General features: G+C 46.6%; 1 protein-coding gene across 1 annotated transcript in view; it reads right to left on the minus strand.

The window, feature by feature from the left end:
* Window positions 1–10,511: 10,511 nt before the first annotated feature.
* Window positions 10,512–17,632, minus strand: part of LOC119598245 (leucine-rich repeat-containing protein 4B-like) — a 40,043-nt gene continuing 32,922 nt past the window's right edge. Inside the window, exons 2-5 of the mRNA XM_037947891.1 lie at window positions 17,481–17,632; window positions 15,590–16,945; window positions 12,861–12,976; window positions 10,512–11,401 (exon numbers count right to left, since the gene is read on the minus strand). The exon at window positions 17,481–17,632 is cut by the window's right edge and continues 91 nt beyond it. Coding sequence (XP_037803819.1) covers window positions 10,567–11,401; window positions 12,861–12,976; window positions 15,590–16,945; window positions 17,481–17,632 — 2,459 coding nt within the window. The 3' untranslated portion in view covers window positions 10,512–10,566. The remainder of the gene's footprint in view (window positions 11,402–12,860; window positions 12,977–15,589; window positions 16,946–17,480) is intronic.

The following is a 17,632-nucleotide window of genomic DNA, read 5'->3' on the forward strand; positions in this document are numbered from 1 at the left end:
TTTGGTGTAGGAATTTTGAAGCCATGGAAAGTCCTCGTTCTCTTGAGGTTCTCTATAGGGTTTATTTCCTTATTTTTAACACATTTGTAAATATGTAATAATGTATGTTGATCATGTAGAGCATTTGGATTTTTTTTTTAAGTAATGATAGAAGTATTTAAAGAGGTGGTAGGAAAAAGTGGAGATTTTGTATTCATGCTTTTTCCAAAAGCAAAAAACTTTTTCTTCAATTTGTAAAGTTAGGTAATTACTGCCTCTATGTCTTATAAAATGCAGCAACTTCATATATCAAGAGATTTTTGCATCTGTACTGGATGAGTGATTTTGCACATCTATAGGTGATACAGATTAGATGTCTAAACCTCCATTTCCTCCTCTGTACCCACCCCCTCTTCCCCCAGGTACGAGCGCACCCACGCAGAGTACGTTGAGAAGCTACCCAAGGGCATGCACAGTACAAAGGGTCTGGGACGCACCTGTCCTGACCCCAGCCAGAGCATCACCATCGACGAGGTGGAAGTGCCACTGGGCAAGGGCATTGATGCCCCCATCGGGAACACCACGCTTCTCTATAACGAGTTCATTGTGTACGACGTGGCGCAGGTCAATGTCAAGTACCTCCTCAAGCTCAAGTTCGATTACCGGTATTAAGGTGCAGCTGTTGGATCTGTGTTTGGTGTGAAGGCCAGGGGGGCAGTTTCCTGCTGTTATTAGTTTTTCCCTTTTTGGTTAGCACTACTTGTATTAGAGAGAGAGGAGCCATTCCCTATTTTATTTTTTATTCACATATATATTTTTGTTTTTACAGCATTTGTTGTATTAGTTTGTCTGATTTCTTTTTTTCCCATGTATTAAGTTGAATGTCTGCAAAGAAAACATTTGTAGATTAAGTGAATTACATAGTTCCTCAAGAAAAAAAAACATGGGAATTAATGTTGCTGACTGAGGTATTGGCTACAAAAGCAGAAGCTCTACAGAAGCTAATTAAACCAGTGGGAGTTCATGGCAGAAAGGCTTTAAATCTGACTGTAAAAAACATTCCAATTAGTTAACTCGGCTGTAAAGTTTATCGAGTGATTGACCTTAGAGTGGAAAGCAACGTTAGACTTTGTCCAGCTGTGAGGTTGTCCGATTTATTGCTGGATCTGTCCTGGATTTGATTTGAGTGGATTGGACTTGACGTGGAAATACAAATCAAAATGTGTGTGTGATTTCCACGGCTCGGTTGAACTCTCCTCATTGTAAAAACTATTAGATTTTGCACCAGAGACACAGGACTGCCATTAAGTCTCTCAAAGTGTTGTTTTTATTTTTTTAATTTGGTATAAGAAGTTCATAAGATGCTCGTCTGTTTTTGAAATGGCTTCAGAACAAAGAGAAAGGGAAATTTGGAGAAACTTTTCCCTTCAAAATATTTTCTCAAAGTGGAAGCAAAGTTGATCTGTTTTTTCTTTTTTTTTAATGAAAATATTTTTTATTTAATAGAGGCTATGCTGAATGTTATTAGTTTTGGATGACGTTTTTTCGTTGATTGTTTTTCAGGGTATCTGTAGATCTTCAGTATCAAATTCACTGACTATAAAAGAGGAAATTTTATTTGCATATGTTTTTGATACACATTAACATATGCCTGAAAAAAACGTTTGCACCCACACCTCCACCCCACCCACAGCACGAAAACACACACCTGCATAAATATACCAAGCAGACATACACAAATAGACATGCACACAGATATAGACAAACACTCACAAACACACTCACACACTCATACATACAATCGTTTTTGTTCCTTATAAATATTTGTGTAATACTTCACAAAAGGAAGAGTTATGTGATAAACCTGTTGATTTACTCTGCATATGTACAAGGAAATAAAACATTTGTATTTGAAGTTAATCAAATTGAAATGATTGTTTTATTAACCTGTTTTTCTGATTTTTTTTATGTATGATTTTAGACTAGTAACATAAGGTAATCGTTGCCATTGCCTTTGATGTTTTCTTTATATCCTCAGGTGTGTCATTAGATCAAGTGAGCTGATATTGCAATGAGAATTGATTAAAAAAAATACCTTTTGAAAATTCCATTGGTGAATAAATGATTGTAGTGATAAAGTGGGCCCAGCCAGAGTGATGCATAGCCTCGACCTGCAGGTTCTATAGACTGCCACCTCTCTCGCTTTGCTAGGAACTGTTGCGGCTCCAGAGAGGCTCGAACACCATAGAATGGCACTAGAACCCTACTAGGCAGTGGAGCACAGTTTACCTGTGATGGCTCATTTATAACTATTGACAGAAAATCCCCCAATATTATCATTTGATCAAGTGAACAGATATTGCAGAACATTCAGATATGCCCCCCCCAATCCCTTGCCCGTGGTTGTCGTGGGGGGGCTTAGGAGGCGGAGACTGGGACCCAATGATGGGGAACTCCCCAACCTTGGGACTCAGCCCTCGACTCAACTAGTTTTGCATGGTCTTTATTTTCCTTCCCACTTTTCGTTTCTGTCCCTTCACCAAACCCTTCTGCTATCCACCTCCTAAAGTGTGAGAGCCGTGCTGAAAGGATGAAAGGCTGACTTTGTGCCAGTCCTGAACGGCCTGAGGGAGCCATGGGCACGGTATTCCCCTGATTTAGTTATCTAGCCCTTACCCCTCAAGGGGACCCTGAGGGGTGGACCGTTTTTATCCCCAACATAATCCAGGCTTACCATGGCCAGTAATGAAAACTTATCCCCACTATTAGGGGCAATGAGGCTTGCCCCGTTATCAAATAGCCCCAACGATGTAAACCCACCAGATTCCCTGACCCCAGGCTCTCCTTTGACCACGGCTCCGAACACTGCAATAACTACCCCTCACAATACCTACTAGTACAGTAGCCAACAATCAACCCTAAGGAACATTTCCACTCTCCCAGCAATCTCAACTTCAACACCTCTACCCCCACAACCTCCAACATCAACCACCCCATCCTCCCTTATTAATACCTTACAGCCTTATTGCCCACCTCCCCATAACACTACCTCCCTCAAAACTACTCCATCTTCGTCACGCCCCCTTCGACTACCCCTATCTCTACAACAATTTTGAATACCCTCTTCAGCACAGCCAAATGGGACCGATTTTTCGTGATCCTTCCCACAGCTCCCTACTCTGACAACACCCTTCTCTTCCAACAATGTCTCCAAAAACAAGTAGGTAAAGTCTCCGTAGCCGACCCGACCGCCCCCGTCTTGTCACAGTAACATCCGAAAACCAAGCTATAGCATTAACAAAACTAACAGACCTATATGGTAACCCCATCCTTGCAGAACCCCATCTAACCCTCAATACTTGCACCGGAACAGTTTCAATCTCCCCAGCAAATTGCCCAATCTATGACAAAGATTGGTCAGATTGTGGAGATCTACTTGCCTGTCTCACAGACTATGATGCAACATCAGTACAATGCTACTCCATTCCCCCCAGAGGTCATCGAAAGAAACCCACTAACATAGCCAAAATTACCTTCCGTAGGCATGACCTCCCCTTTAACGTCTACATAGGAGGAGAATCCCTCCCTGTTCGTCCATACAACCCCCTCCACGTCAGTGCCAAAATTGTTGGCGTCTAGGACACCCAGCCAACATTGCCGTTCCACAGCCAGATGCCCACTATGTGCCCAACCTGGCCATACCCGATCTAACTGCCCTGCACAATCACGCACATGTGCCAATTGTGGCGGCCCCCATAATATATTTTATAGAGCTTGCCTCACCTACAAGTTTGAGGTGGCAACTCTCAGATTCAAACTTGGACTCACACACCGCGAAGCCAGACAAGAAGCACGTCGACGTGGTTTCTCCCTTACTCCTTACTCCAGTAATACTGCTCATTCTCCAATTCTCCAAAAAACCCCCCCCTCCTACATCTAACCCCCCTCTTCTACCTCTACCTTCCCCAGTAAAAAAACTCTTTTGCCATCCTAAATCCAGACACTCCAACCCTTTTACTACAGATACTTCAATCACCATACAATCCCAACACCTTCCCTCTCCCTCCTCGCACTACCCGTAACAACAGAACAAACGTTCCACCCCTCTTCCCCTACCACACAATCACCTCCACCTTCCTTTGCTCCTATTTTTGAACCCAGTCCTCTCTTCCCCCCCTCACAAGAAATCCTTTATCCCCAAAACTCCCGAACCAACTCAGAAAAAGAAAACCTTTTGAAAATATTCAAGATTACATAATGAAAACTGACACTCAACCTCCAAATCTTACAACTCCCTCCTTCCACACTCCAAGAAAACTGCTGATATCCACCCTCCTCCAAAACGAAAATCCCCCTACACCCTATCCTACTACCCCTCCCAACACAGCCCATCCCCCCCGACCCCAACCCCGCCCACATTAACCCTCCCACCATCCCCCTATCCCTTCCACTCCCTCCTTACGCACTTGAACCCCTTTTTAAACTAAATTAAACTCTCATAAAGTCAATACACACCACCAGACACTCCAATCCCACACATCCTACTGCCGTGCCCACGTTTTGAAACAACTCGTACCTCTGCTTTCCCCCCACCTATCCCTCCTTCACCGACCTCTCAACCTATCAGACATCCTTACAGAATCCCACACTTTTTGCTTCAACAACCTATTCTCTTTCCTCAAACGCATACATATCCTTCATCTAATCTAACTCCTTACCATACCCGACCCTAACCCTTTCACTCACCAACTCCTTTGCCCAGCTTAGACAACTAATCACTAACTCAACCACTCTTCCCTAACATTAACTATAGTGCTACATGACCTTAGATGTCTAGCACATTTATCTTGCTTTTAACCATTAACCATTAACCATTCAGATATGCCAGTTATCAATATTATAAAGTTTGACCCCCCCCCCATGCCTTGCCCATTGTTGTTGTGGGGGGGGGGGCAAAGAAGACAGGCCCCACATTGGGGGTCTCCCCTATCTTAGGCCAAAATTAATTTTGCACATTAATTTTAACTGTTGCCACAGTCTTTGGGATGATTCTACCACTGCTTCCTGAGGCCGTTCCCTAAAAATGTTTCTAACACTGACCTTATCCTTCTCAACTCAGATCTTCCCATGTGCATACAAGCCTTTTCATCCCTTGACCTTTTTCTTTGCTCTCCTTCCCATCATTTCGATTTCCATTGGTCAGTTCTGGACCACCTTCCCTATAGTGATCACTTCCCTTTTCTCCTCTCTCCTACTTCCTTTGTCCTGCTCCCCGACTCTCCATGCTGGTGATTCAATAGAGCAGGCTATCGTACTTTTATCTTTTTCTCTACTGTCCCTCTCCCTCCATCATCCTTCTCTTCCCCATCAAACATATTTTCTTATTTCACAATCACTATGCTGATTGTCACAGCCATTCCCCAAACTTCCTGACCATACTTATCTAAATGTGTTCCATGGTGGAACACTAAATGCTCCAAAGTGCTTTGATTGAAGTGTGTGGCATGGAGTAGTTATCGCTACAAGCAAAATCCCCCTAAACATCATTCTTTATATTTTAAAAGAGCATCAGCTCAGCTACGTCGCACAATCCGAATCTCAATTAAACGCAGCTGGCAAAATTACACCTTCACAATTACCTCCTCTACACCCATTTCTACAGTATGACATAGAATCCATAAACTATGAGGGAAACATCCCCCTTATCCTGTCCAAGTCCTCAACATCTGTAACACTCATTTCTGAACCTTTCCAAGTTGCTACTGAACTTGCTGCATAGATCAGCTAGGTCAGTAGTGGCTCTCACCTTCATTCTCGCTTCCATTCCATTAAAACAGCCGAGGAACACACTCCCATCTCCTCCTTATCTAGAGAACCCTACAATACCCCTCTATGCGACAGTCCTACCTCTCTCCCTTTCACCCCATCTTCCTCCCGCCCTCGTCCTACTGCTTCCACCTATGTAAACCTTTTGAGTACCCTTTTTGGCCCAGCCTTGTGATTCCCTCTACAGCCCCACACTCTGACAATACCCTTCTCTTCCAACAATTTCTCCAAAAAATAAGTAGGCAAAGTTTCCTTTCGTAGTCGTTCTGCTTAGTCACGCACGTGTGCCAATTGTGGTGGCTCCAGTTATGTATTGTATAGGAGCTGCCCTGCCTACAAGCTCGAATCTGAGGTAGCAGTTCTCAGATTCAAACTGGACCTCACTCTGTGAGGCCAGACAACAAGCACGCCGAGAAAGTTTTTCTCTTTCTACCTAATCGAAAACTGTACTTCGCTCCGCTCCGCTCCCCTCCCAGTCTCACCATCTCCGCAGTATTTCCTCTACCCCTATCAACCTATCTCTACTACCTCTCTCCCCCAGTCAAGTTCCTTTTTCTAGATTAAATCCAGATACTCCCCTTCTATCCTTCGCACTCGTTTTCTCAACCATGTCTCTCCCCATTCCTCCATACATTTATACAACTCTCTCGGGCTGGTTTTGCTATCATCTTTCCTTCCTATACCTTCAGCTCTCCACTTCCACCTGAACCCAGCGTCCTTACATTTGGATTGTATGCGATAAGACGCATGTCTTCCCTCCCTTCCTCATCCTTCACAATTTTCACCGACTCCAAAAACTCACTATCTCTCATACAGTATCTAGCTAGTCAACCTTTTGTCCGCAAATTCAGGACCAACTATTTCATTTAAACGTACAACAGAAAACCGTCGGTTTTTACTGGATACCCAGCCACATTAGGATCCCCGGGCAATGAAGAGGCAGATTCACTAGCACACTCTCCACATTGTTCACATCCCATCAACCCAGATTTTCCATACACCAGCCTCTGACTACTAAACTCACTTCAAAACATTCCTTTTCACAACTGACAGGCTTTCTGGTCTAGCCTTACCACTAATAACTTACATAGAACCTTCCATCTCCCCTTGGTTAATACCATTCATATGAACAGACGCTAGAAAACTGCCCTTACCCCCTCACGCATTGGACACACTCGCCTCGTACATTCCTATCTCGTGTCACAATCTGATCCACCTCCATGTTCCTCATGCAATGTTCTTCTTTCAGTCCTAAGCATCCTACCATCCTGTCCCCGCTTTGCAGCAACCCGTACCTCTGCCTTTCCTCACTTGTTCTCACTTCAGGAACCTCCCAGCCTATTGGACACCCCCCCCCCCCCCAGGATCCCCTGCCTTTTCCTCCATTTGATCTACTTGCCCCAACCCCTTAGCTCCTTCCTCCTTTAACAACCTTTAACTTTACCCTCATCATTTAGTAATCCGTAACCCACATTTTTCGCTACTATTTCTTAGCATTTATTATCGTATTATTATTATCGTTTTGTACTATTATTATTATTATTATTGTTATTATTATTATTATTATTATTATTATTATTATTATTATTATTATTATTAATAATAATAATAATAATAATAATAATAATAATAATAATAATAATAATAATTGTTTCATTATTATTATGATATAACCATTAATTATCATTATTGTTATTATCAATAATTATTCTTATTATCATCATCATCATCATGATTGTTATTATTATCATCATCATCATTATTATCATTCTTGTTATTATCTTATTATTATTATAATTTTCATGATCATATTATATCGTTATCGTTACTACTACTATTATTGCTAGTAATATTATCAGTATTAATTTCGCTATTATTACACTAGTGTTGTCAATATTTTTATCTTTTTGTAATCATGTGTTTTTATTATGTTTTATCATGATTTACTTTTTATTATTGGCATTTATCAATGTTGAAAGAAATTTATCGTTATTGATAAATGCGTGTTTGTGTATGTGTGTGTGTATGTATGTGTGTGTGTGTGTATGTGTGTGTATGTGTATGTGTATGTATGTATGTGTGTATGTGTATGTGTGCGTGTCTGCCTGCGCGCGTCCCATGCATTTGACAGGATCTCTATAATTAGATTTTTTTCTCCGACCATTCCTTTCTAAAATATATATATATATATTTTATAAAAACACAACTAAAAATAAATAAACAAATAAACACAAATAAATAAATAGATAAAATGATAAAAAATGAAACCAGATTCGAAAGTTTCATTATTTATTGGACAGATTTCATATACATTCCATAACTAAAAATATCTAAGAGATACTCTCCACCACCATATACACATTCGCCATACACGGATTGAGACACATAAATGTACATTATAACATCACAGGAACCGCGGCCTCGTCTCAACGCGTGGGTGAGGGTGCTTCTTGGCCTTGGCTTCGTCTTCGGGTGTTCGGGTTGAGGATTGGTCTTTGGCTTTAATTTTCTTCCGGCCTTTGTAAGTGTGTGTGTTTTATTTAAGGATCCTTTTTCACATTAGGGATGTAAAAGGATATTTTTCTAGACATTTTTTCCCCAGCTCATACTTAGTCTTATTTTATTGTAATTTTCTTTATTTTTTTTTTCAACGTTAACACAGCGCAATGTCTCAGTTTTTGACAACTGTGTAAATAACGTTGTCTGAAAGTTAACGGTGATTATCTTTCTCGTCTGTCTTTAATGTGTTTTTTTTTTCTACAATTTATTTTACTTTCTTTCTATCTTCTACTTTACTTATATGAAGATAAATGCGCGACAAACACACACATATACACGTAAATTAAGGATTGCAATATGCAACAAGAGGCTTATTTTATGCCCACGATCTGCAACCAGGCACGTTAAAATCTCGTGTTAATTTCTCCCTTGCGATATTAACACACAGTTAACTTCACCGTCGAGTCAACTTCATTCACAAAAGTTATTTTCACCGCCTGCAATCACGGCGAAAATCACAAACCGGCAACTCACAGCAGGATTAATGCCGAGTTGCCAGACATTATTATTATTATCTGTATTATTAGTAATATTGTTTCTTGATTAGATATAAAAGAAAGTTTCCTAACAACTTCCTAACTTCTAGTGTCTCTTATGCTAATGACTAGTTGGGAAAAAAGGCGCAACTGTTATTTTCAAACATTTTTTTTTTGTTAAACAGCATTAGGATAACACACAAAAAAACGTACCTGTATTTTCGAAATTTCACAGAAAATGGTTTATTTATTTATTTATTTTAAAATGTTTCTCGTTCTTGTTCTTGAGGGATGTGTTTTTGTCGTTAATTTTTATTTAAAAACCTAGGTGTCCTGTGTCTTTGTAGAATATATATTTTTTGTTAGTGTATTTGTCACTTTTTTTGTCATTGATTCGTCGGTGTCATTGTCGATTAAACAAATAAACAAAGACACAAAGAAAGTCTTTTTTCCATGTCCTTGTTTACTTGTTTGTGTCTTTGCTGCCTATGTTCGCCTTCCGTCCGTTTTCGTTATTTTTTTCCTTGTCTTCGTTATCCTCCTTTTTCCCTCTTCTTCCCGTTTCCTCTTATCGGTGTTTCTCTTTTCTCCGTCGTTTCTTCCTCTTCCTGTTCTGCGTTTCGGTGTTTTATCGGCTGTTTCTTTGTCCTGTTTCTTCGTCTCGTCGTTTTATTTGTCTGTTTATGTCTTGTGTCTATTTCTTTATCGTCCTTTTTATTCTTCGTCTTGCTATTCATACATTTATTTTATTTTATTATTATTTTTTAATTTCTTTTTTGTAAAAGTTTGGTCTCTTGGATGGGAAGAGGAAGATAGGAATGATAAAGATGGAATAAGGGAAAGAGGGGGAAATGGATATTTGTGATAAAGAAAGAAAGAAGAGAATGAGGAAGGAAATAGAGGAAACAGGGAATAAAACAGGATAAGAGGAAGAGGAAGAGGAAGAGACAAGCGAGAGCGAGGGTGTGGGGTCATGGGGGGGGGGGCAGTGCCACAGGTGCCGGGCACGGGGTCAGCGGGGGGGGGGAGTGCCACAGGAGGGGGCATGGCGACTTGGGCTCAGCGCGGGCGAGGGGGGAGGGGGTCAGTGCGGGCGGGGGGGGGGGGGGAGGGGGTCAGTGCGGGCGAGGGGGGAGGGGGGAGGGCGCGGGGATCAGTGCGGGGGCGGGGGGAGGGCGCGGGGGTCAGTGCGGGGGCGGGGGGAGGGCGCGGGGGTCGGGCAGCGAGTCGGGCGTGATGCCCGTCGACGAGTCCCTCTGCAGGAGGAGGTACAGGCGGTTGTTGAGGCCGCGGTGCGTCTCGGTCAGCACGCCCACGGTGCCCTCCGACTCGGTCACGAGGCCGCCGCCCGCGCCGCCCACGCCCACCGCCATCACCACGTCGTCGTCGCCGCCCTGGCGCCAGTACGACGACGACGCCGCCCACAGCGGGCTGGCCGCCTTGCCGCGCCCGCGCGCCAGCAGGAGGCCGCCCACCAGCAGCGCCAGGCCCACGCAAGACGCCACCACGCCCGCGCCCACCACCGCGCCGTCGCTGACGCGGCCGTCGCTCACGCCCACGGGCAGCGGCGGCCCGCCCAGGCCGCGCGAGCCGTCGCCGCGGAAGATCCACAGCTCCTTCTTGTGGGCGGCCCGGTGGCGCGGGGGCGGCTCGCTGCCGCCGCCCACGCCCCCCGGCGCGTCGGCCGCCCGCGTCTCGGAGGGCGGCGCCCTGGGGCGGGCGTCCTTCAGCGGCCTCCGCCACTTCTTGCGTGGCGTGGCGCCGTCCCGCGGGCGGGGTGCCGGCCGCGCGGGCTCCTGCGGCGGCCGGCGGTTGTGGATGACCCAGTAGGGCGGCGACGAGGCCTTCGTGGCGCCCCCGGGCTGGGCGAGGTGCCGGGGCCTCCCGCCGGCGCAGGAGCGGGGGTGGTGGACGTGCTCGCCACGGGCGCCTCGCTCGCTGGCTCGCTGGCGGCGGCCGCGGGCGAGGGGCGGGCCGCGGGAGGCGCCTCGGTCGTGCTGCGGGCGAAGGAGGCGGCAGGGCCTTCGGTGGCGCCAGAGACCGCCGTCGAGGAGGCTTCCGGGGCTCCCGTCGTAGTCTCAGGACCCCCGGTCGTCGCCGCGGGGGCCGCAGGGGAGGCCACCGGGGCCGCAGTCGCCTCCGGGGCCCTGGTGGCAGTCTCCGAGGCTGCGGTCGTCGCCGGAGGCCTCTTGGCGGCGGGCTTGGGCCGCGCCATGAACGGGGCGACGCCGATGATGGGCGAGTTGCTGTCCCGCCGCGTGAGGACGGCGAGGTCCGGCATCGGCGTCGTGGCCGGCGCCGACGTCCTCACGACGGCGTCCGCGCTCGTGGCGTCGTGGGCGCCCGCGGTCTCCCCGCCGGAGTTCAGGGCGATGGCAGGAGCAGCTGTGGCAGGAGCCGAAGTAGTGCTGGCTGCAGTTGTAGTTGTAACTGTTGTTGTAGCAGTTGTTGTTGTGGCTGTGGTTGTAGATGTAGGACTGACAGACGTGCTGGCGTTGAGGAAGTCGGAGTTCTCCAAGAGAATGACGGGTTTGTAGCCCAAGTAAGCCGGCGAGGAGCACCTGCGGGGAGAGGGAGAGGGGAGAAGGTGAACTTGCGATGCCGCCGCGCAAGGCTTGTCTCCCGACCTTCGACAATGACCTTGGAAATGTAACAGCCATTTTGAAATGAGTAGTTCGCTCAACATGAAAAGCAATCGACATCACTGGATATTTTCACCATGAATAATATATATTTTTTAATAAAACATTGTCTGAGAAAGAGAGAAAATATAAGATAGAAAGAAAAAAGAAAACGCTATAACCTCATTATCAATGTAACCTTCATGACATATAAGTAATTCCAAGATATAAAATATCAAAATACAATTCCACATTTTTGTTATTACAAAAGCAAACCCTTAAACCACCCTTTTCAGCATAGAATTGGAAAAAGTTTTAAAAAATCATGTTAATTTCTCGCAATTTCTTGGCATCAAGCGCCATGACTTTGATATTAACTTCATGATCTGCATATCTATGGTGCCATTTCAATACCTTTTTTAAAGAGTATCCCCTACAGAGGAATAAGGAGATGGAGAAGAGAAAGATAATGAAGAAGAAGATGAAGAAGAAGAAGATGGAGAAGACGAAGAAGATGGAGAATAATAATAAGAAGAGAAAGGAGAATGAGAAGAAGAATGAGACGAAGAAGGAAGATGATAAGAAGAAAAAGAAAATAATGAAGAAGAAGAAAAAGAGAAGCAGAAAAAGAGAGAAAAAAAAAGCCGAAAAGGAAAACTAAGAAACAGAAGAAGAAAGAAGGAGATAGAGAAAATGAAGGAAAAACAGTGTAGGAAAATATTCTTAAGTGAAAATTGCCATCTTTGCCTCTCACTCCATGCTAAAAACATCTCAACCAACCTAACCTGGTGACGAATGAAGGGTAAAAAAACATCCATGATTTATCTGTCTGTCCATCAACGATCGGATGCTGTATGAACGTTAGAAACTGATCTATATTTGATCTCTCTCTCTCTCTCTCTCTCTCTCTCTCTCTCTCTCTCTCTCTCTCTCTCTCTCTCTCCCTCCCTCCCTCTCCCTCCCTCTCCCTCTCCCTCCCTCTCCCTCTCCCTCCTCCCCCTCTCCCTCCCTCCCCCTCTCCCTCCCTCCCTCTCCCTCCCTCCCTCTTCCTCTCCCTCTTCCTCTCCCTCCCTCTTCCTCCCTCTCTCCCTCCCTCCCTCTCCCTCCCTCTTCCTCTCCCTCTCCCTCCCTCCCTCCTCCCTCTCTCCCTCCCTCCTTCCTCTCCCTCTCCCTCCCTCCCTCTCCTCTCTCCCTCCCTTCCTCCCTCCCTCTCCCTCTCTCCTCCCTCCCTCTCCCTCTCCCTCCCTCCCTCTCCCTCTCTCCCTCCCTCCCTCTCCCTCTCTCCCTCCCTCCCTTCCCTCTCCCTCTCTCCCTCCCTCCCTCTCCCTCTCTCCCTCCTCCCTCTCCCTCCTCTCCCTCCCCCCCTCTCCCTCTCTCCCTCCCTCCCTCTCCCTCTCACCTGATGCTGTACGAGCGATAGAAAGTGACGGGCGAGCGGGCCACCATCCACCTCTTCATCCATAGAATCTTGCTCGGGCTGGTGCAGTCCCAAGTGTTGCCGCTGAGCTTTGCAACCTGCAATGGGCGAGGACGTTTGTTGAATAATAAGATAAGATGATAAGACCGTGTTGAATAATAAGATAAGATGGTGAATAATAATGTTGAATAAGACAAATTTGTGTGCGATAGTTTAGTGCTGAATGAAGGAAAAAAAAACATTTTCATATATACATACATATACATATATTCACACACACACACACACACACACACACACACACACACACACACACACAACACACACACACACACACACACACACACACACACACACACACACACACACATATATATATATATATATATATATATATATATATATATATATATATATATATATATATATATATATATATATTGTTGAATAAAAAGCCGCTGTTCTTGTATGATATATGTAGAATAAGGAACCATTATTCAAATAAAGATCAGTTATTCAAAAAACACAACTTTGATCACAGAAACAGGTATTGATTAAGTGAAAAAAAAACTTAGAGACAAATGTCAAGCATACCTCTTTTTCTCAAACATTCAATAACTTATCGTATAAAATAAAGGAATATAAGTATAAAATAAATGTTTTCGTTATTCAACTCAAGGTTACTCATTCAGATACAGAGCCTTTGATCCAAGAACCATTGTGTTAATATAAAGACATTATTTTGATGAAACGCCATCGTTCAGGCAGGGGGCCTCCTGTTCACAAATAGTTCATAGTTCATAGTTCAAGGTTTATCAAGAAACAATATCCGCAAATGAAAGAAAATATGTATAAAATACGTATTTGTGAATGGCATCCCGGCTATAAATGTGGAAGGCTGGAATTATTGTCAATTTAAATAAAAAAGGCAATTAAATCTATTTTGTTTGTGAATATCCTGGTGATGACGTTGATGACTGCTATCGTGACTATGATGACTGGGATTGTGGTGATAATGATGAGTGTTATGATAATGGTGCTAATGATTATGATGACATTTATGCTCGTAGTGATGACAGACATGGTAACGATTATGATGACTGTGGTGATAATGACTGTGATGACGATGATGATGATTATGATTTTGATATGATGCATATGACTGTGATGACGATAATTGCTACGGTGACAATAATGATGGCGATGATAATTATGATGACGATGTTGATTACGACTGTGATGGCGACAGTTAATGATGATGATGAAACTGACAATAATGATGACAACGATAATTAATGATTATGCCTTTGATGAATAAGATGACTATGACTGCGATGACGATGGCTATTGATAATGATGACGATTATGACTTTGACGAATATGATAATTATAAAACTGTCATGACGATGATAAATTGATAATGATAACGATAATGATGACGATGCTGATGATGACTAAGACAGTGATGAAGATGATGATACTCGACCAAAACACACACGGATTAAAATTATCGCCTCATTCAATCTATTTATCTATCTGTTCGGTTTTTCCTGTCTATTTGCTCACTATTTTCTATCTATCGATTCACTATCTATCTATTTTTATGTACAATTGTGATTATCTTTCTTCTTGAACATTCTCTCTTTCTCTGTTTCCTGTCTATCTGTCTTATCTGGCAATCTATCTATCTGTTCTTCTATTTTCTTTCGTCTGTCCATCTCTCCACCTATTCACTTATTCGTCTGTCTGTTTATATACCTATCTATCCATCTACAAGCATATATTCTAATGACTATCCATCTATCTATCTATGTCTATTCATCCACTTATTCCCATATCCATGCATTCCTCTATCTATCCATATCCCCCCCCCCTCCCTACGGCCTTCCTCCCTCCATTCATCTACCGATTCCCTCCCCCCCCCCCCTCCTATTTCCATTCTCCCTCCTCGAGGACTCTCTCCCTCCTTCCCAGGACTCCAGCCCCATCCCTTCTCCCTCTCCTCCCTCCTCTACTTCTCCCTCTCCTCCCTTCTCCCTCTCCTCCCTTCTCCCTCTCCTCCCTCCTCTACTTCTCCCTCTCCTCCCTTCTCTACTTCTCCCTCTCCTCCCTTCTCCCTCTCCTCCCTCCTCTACTTCTCCCTCTCCTCCCTTCTCCCTCTCCTCCCTTCTCCCTCTCCTCCCTCCTCTACTTCTCCCTCTCCTCCTTCTCCTTCCTCTTCTACTTCTCCCTCCTCCTCCTCCCTTCTCCCTCTCCTCCCTCCTCTACTTCTCCTCTCTCCCTCCCTTCTCCCCTCCTCCCTCTCCCTCTCTACTTCTCCCTCTCCTCCCTTCTCTCCTCTCCTCCCTCCTCTCTTCCTCCCTCTCCTCCCTCCTCCTTCTCCTCCCTTCTCCCTCTCCTCCCTCCTCTACTTCTCCCTCTCCTCCCTCCTCTACTTCTCCCTCTCCTCCCTTCTCCCTCTCCTCCCTCCTCTACTTCTCCCTCTCCTCCCTTCTCCCTCTTCGCCACCCCCATATCCCGATGCTTGACCCCCACCCCTCCTCCTTGCCTCCCAACCACCCCATCCCCCCTCTTCTCCCCTCCCCCTCTCTGCCAGCCCTAACCGAGTCCCTCCTTCTCCCCCCCCCCTTCTTCCTCCCCGCCTACTGTGCCTCTCCCGTCCCCTCTCCCTGCGCCCTCCCCGCGCCCGCCTACTATGCCCCCCCCCGTACCTGCAGCTTGGGGAAGAAGGCGGGGAAGTCGTTCCTGAGCGCCTTCAGGTCGTTGTGCATGAGGTTGAGCTCGCGGACGCCCCTGAGCGAGTGCAGCATCCTGGTGGAGCCGAGGATGCGGGCGACGAGGTGCGGCGAGCCGTACATCTCGAGGATCTGCAGGCCCTTGAGCGGGTCGAAGGCCGTCTCGGGGACCGTGACGTCGTCCGAGTGCACGCGGGACATCTGCAGGACGCGCACGGACGTCAGGCCGGCGAACACGGCGGCGTCGAGCGCCAGCAGCGGGTTCTGCGAGAGGTCGAGCGTCTCGAGGCTGGCCAGGCGCGAGAACACCCTGCCGGCGAGGGTCGTGAGGCGGTTGGCCTGCAGGTCGAGCGTCTTGAGGCTCACCAGGTCGCAGAGGGCGCAGTCGGCGACGCTGGCGATGTGGTTGCGCCGCAGGAACAGCTGCTCGAGGCTGGCCAGGCCGCGGAAGTCGCCCTCGCGGAGGCCCTCGATCATGTTCTCCTCGATGTAGAGCGCCCGCAGCGCCGGCGGCAGCGACAGCGGCACGGCCTGCAGGCTGTTGCCGTTGAGCCACAGGCGCGCCAGGTACTCGTGGCGGCCCAGGGCGTCCTCCTCCAGCAGCTGCAGGCCGTTGTCGTCGAGCACGAGCAGGCCCAGGTACGGGTAGGAGTCGAGGTCGCCGCGGTGGATCTCGCGGATGGCGTTCTTGGCCAGGCGCAGGTCGCGCACGAACTGCGTCAGCGCCTGCGGCACGCGCGCGATGCCGATGTTGGACACGTCGATGTACTGGAGGCGCGAGCCGAAGAAGTCGAGCGTGGCCAGCGACGCCAGCGGGTTGTTGGACAGGATGAGGTGCGCCAGCCCCGTCAGGTGCTGGAACGCCGCCACGTCCACCGACGCGATGCGGTTGCCGTCCAGGTTGACGTACTGCACGCGGTCCAGCCCCTGGAACGTGTCGTGCGTCAGCGTCGTCAGGTTGTTGTCCTTCAGGTTGAGGTGCTGCAGCCACGCCAGCTGCGAGAACGGCCGCGTCAGGTTGGCCAGGCGGTTCGCAGACAGGTCCAGGTGGTGCAGCGCCGCCAGGCCGGCGAACACGGCGGGCCCCAGTCGCGTCAGCTGGTTCTCGGACAGGTCGAGGCGCTCCAGCTGCGGCAGGCGGCCGAAGGCGTCGTCCAGCAGCCTCGTCAGGTTGCACTGGTTCAGTTGCAGCTCCCGCAGGTCGGGCAGCAACTGCAGCTGCGCGGCGCCCAGCTCCGGTACCAGGAAGTTGCGCAGCTCGACGCGGGTCAGGCCGGGCGGCAGGGCGGGCGGCGCCCACTGGCTGTCGCCCACGCACGTCGCGTAGCCGGCCTGCGGGCGGGGGGGGGGGGTTAATGGCGTCGTTAGTGGGCCGAGAGGCGACCCGACCGTGCGTCGGGGCGGCCTGCTCGTGGGGGCAACTTTGACAACCCTGCTGGTATCAGTATTAGAGGTGTTATTGTTACTACTATTATCATTATTACTACTATCATGATCATTAATGTATTCATTGTTATCATCATTATTATTATCTTTATTATTATTGTTATTTTTATTATTACTATTGTTATTGTTATTATTATTATTATCATTATTATTATCATTATCACTATCATCATCATCATCATCATTATTATTGTTATTATTATCATTATTAATATCATCAGTATCATTATAATTATTATTATTATTATTATTATTATTATCATTATTATTATTATTATTATTATTATTATCATTATTATTATTATCATTATTATCATTATTGTTATTATTATTATTATTATTAATATCATTATCAATATTGTTCTTACACACAGACACGCCCCCAGAGCCAGCTATAAAAGGCCCCTCCCCCAAGACGCACCTCAGTCTCGCAGAAGCAGGAGGAGGGGCAGGATGACGCCATTTCTCCCTCCGCAGGGTCGCTTCTTATCCCAACCTCTTCCTCTTCCCTATCTCCTCTCTCTCCTTCTTCTCCTTCCACGCCCACATCCTCCTTCTGCTGTTGGTCCTGGC

This window comes from Penaeus monodon, chromosome 41 (genome assembly GCF_015228065.2).
Source record: "Penaeus monodon isolate SGIC_2016 chromosome 41, NSTDA_Pmon_1, whole genome shotgun sequence".
Classification (NCBI taxonomy): Eukaryota; Metazoa; Arthropoda; class Malacostraca; order Decapoda; family Penaeidae; genus Penaeus; species Penaeus monodon.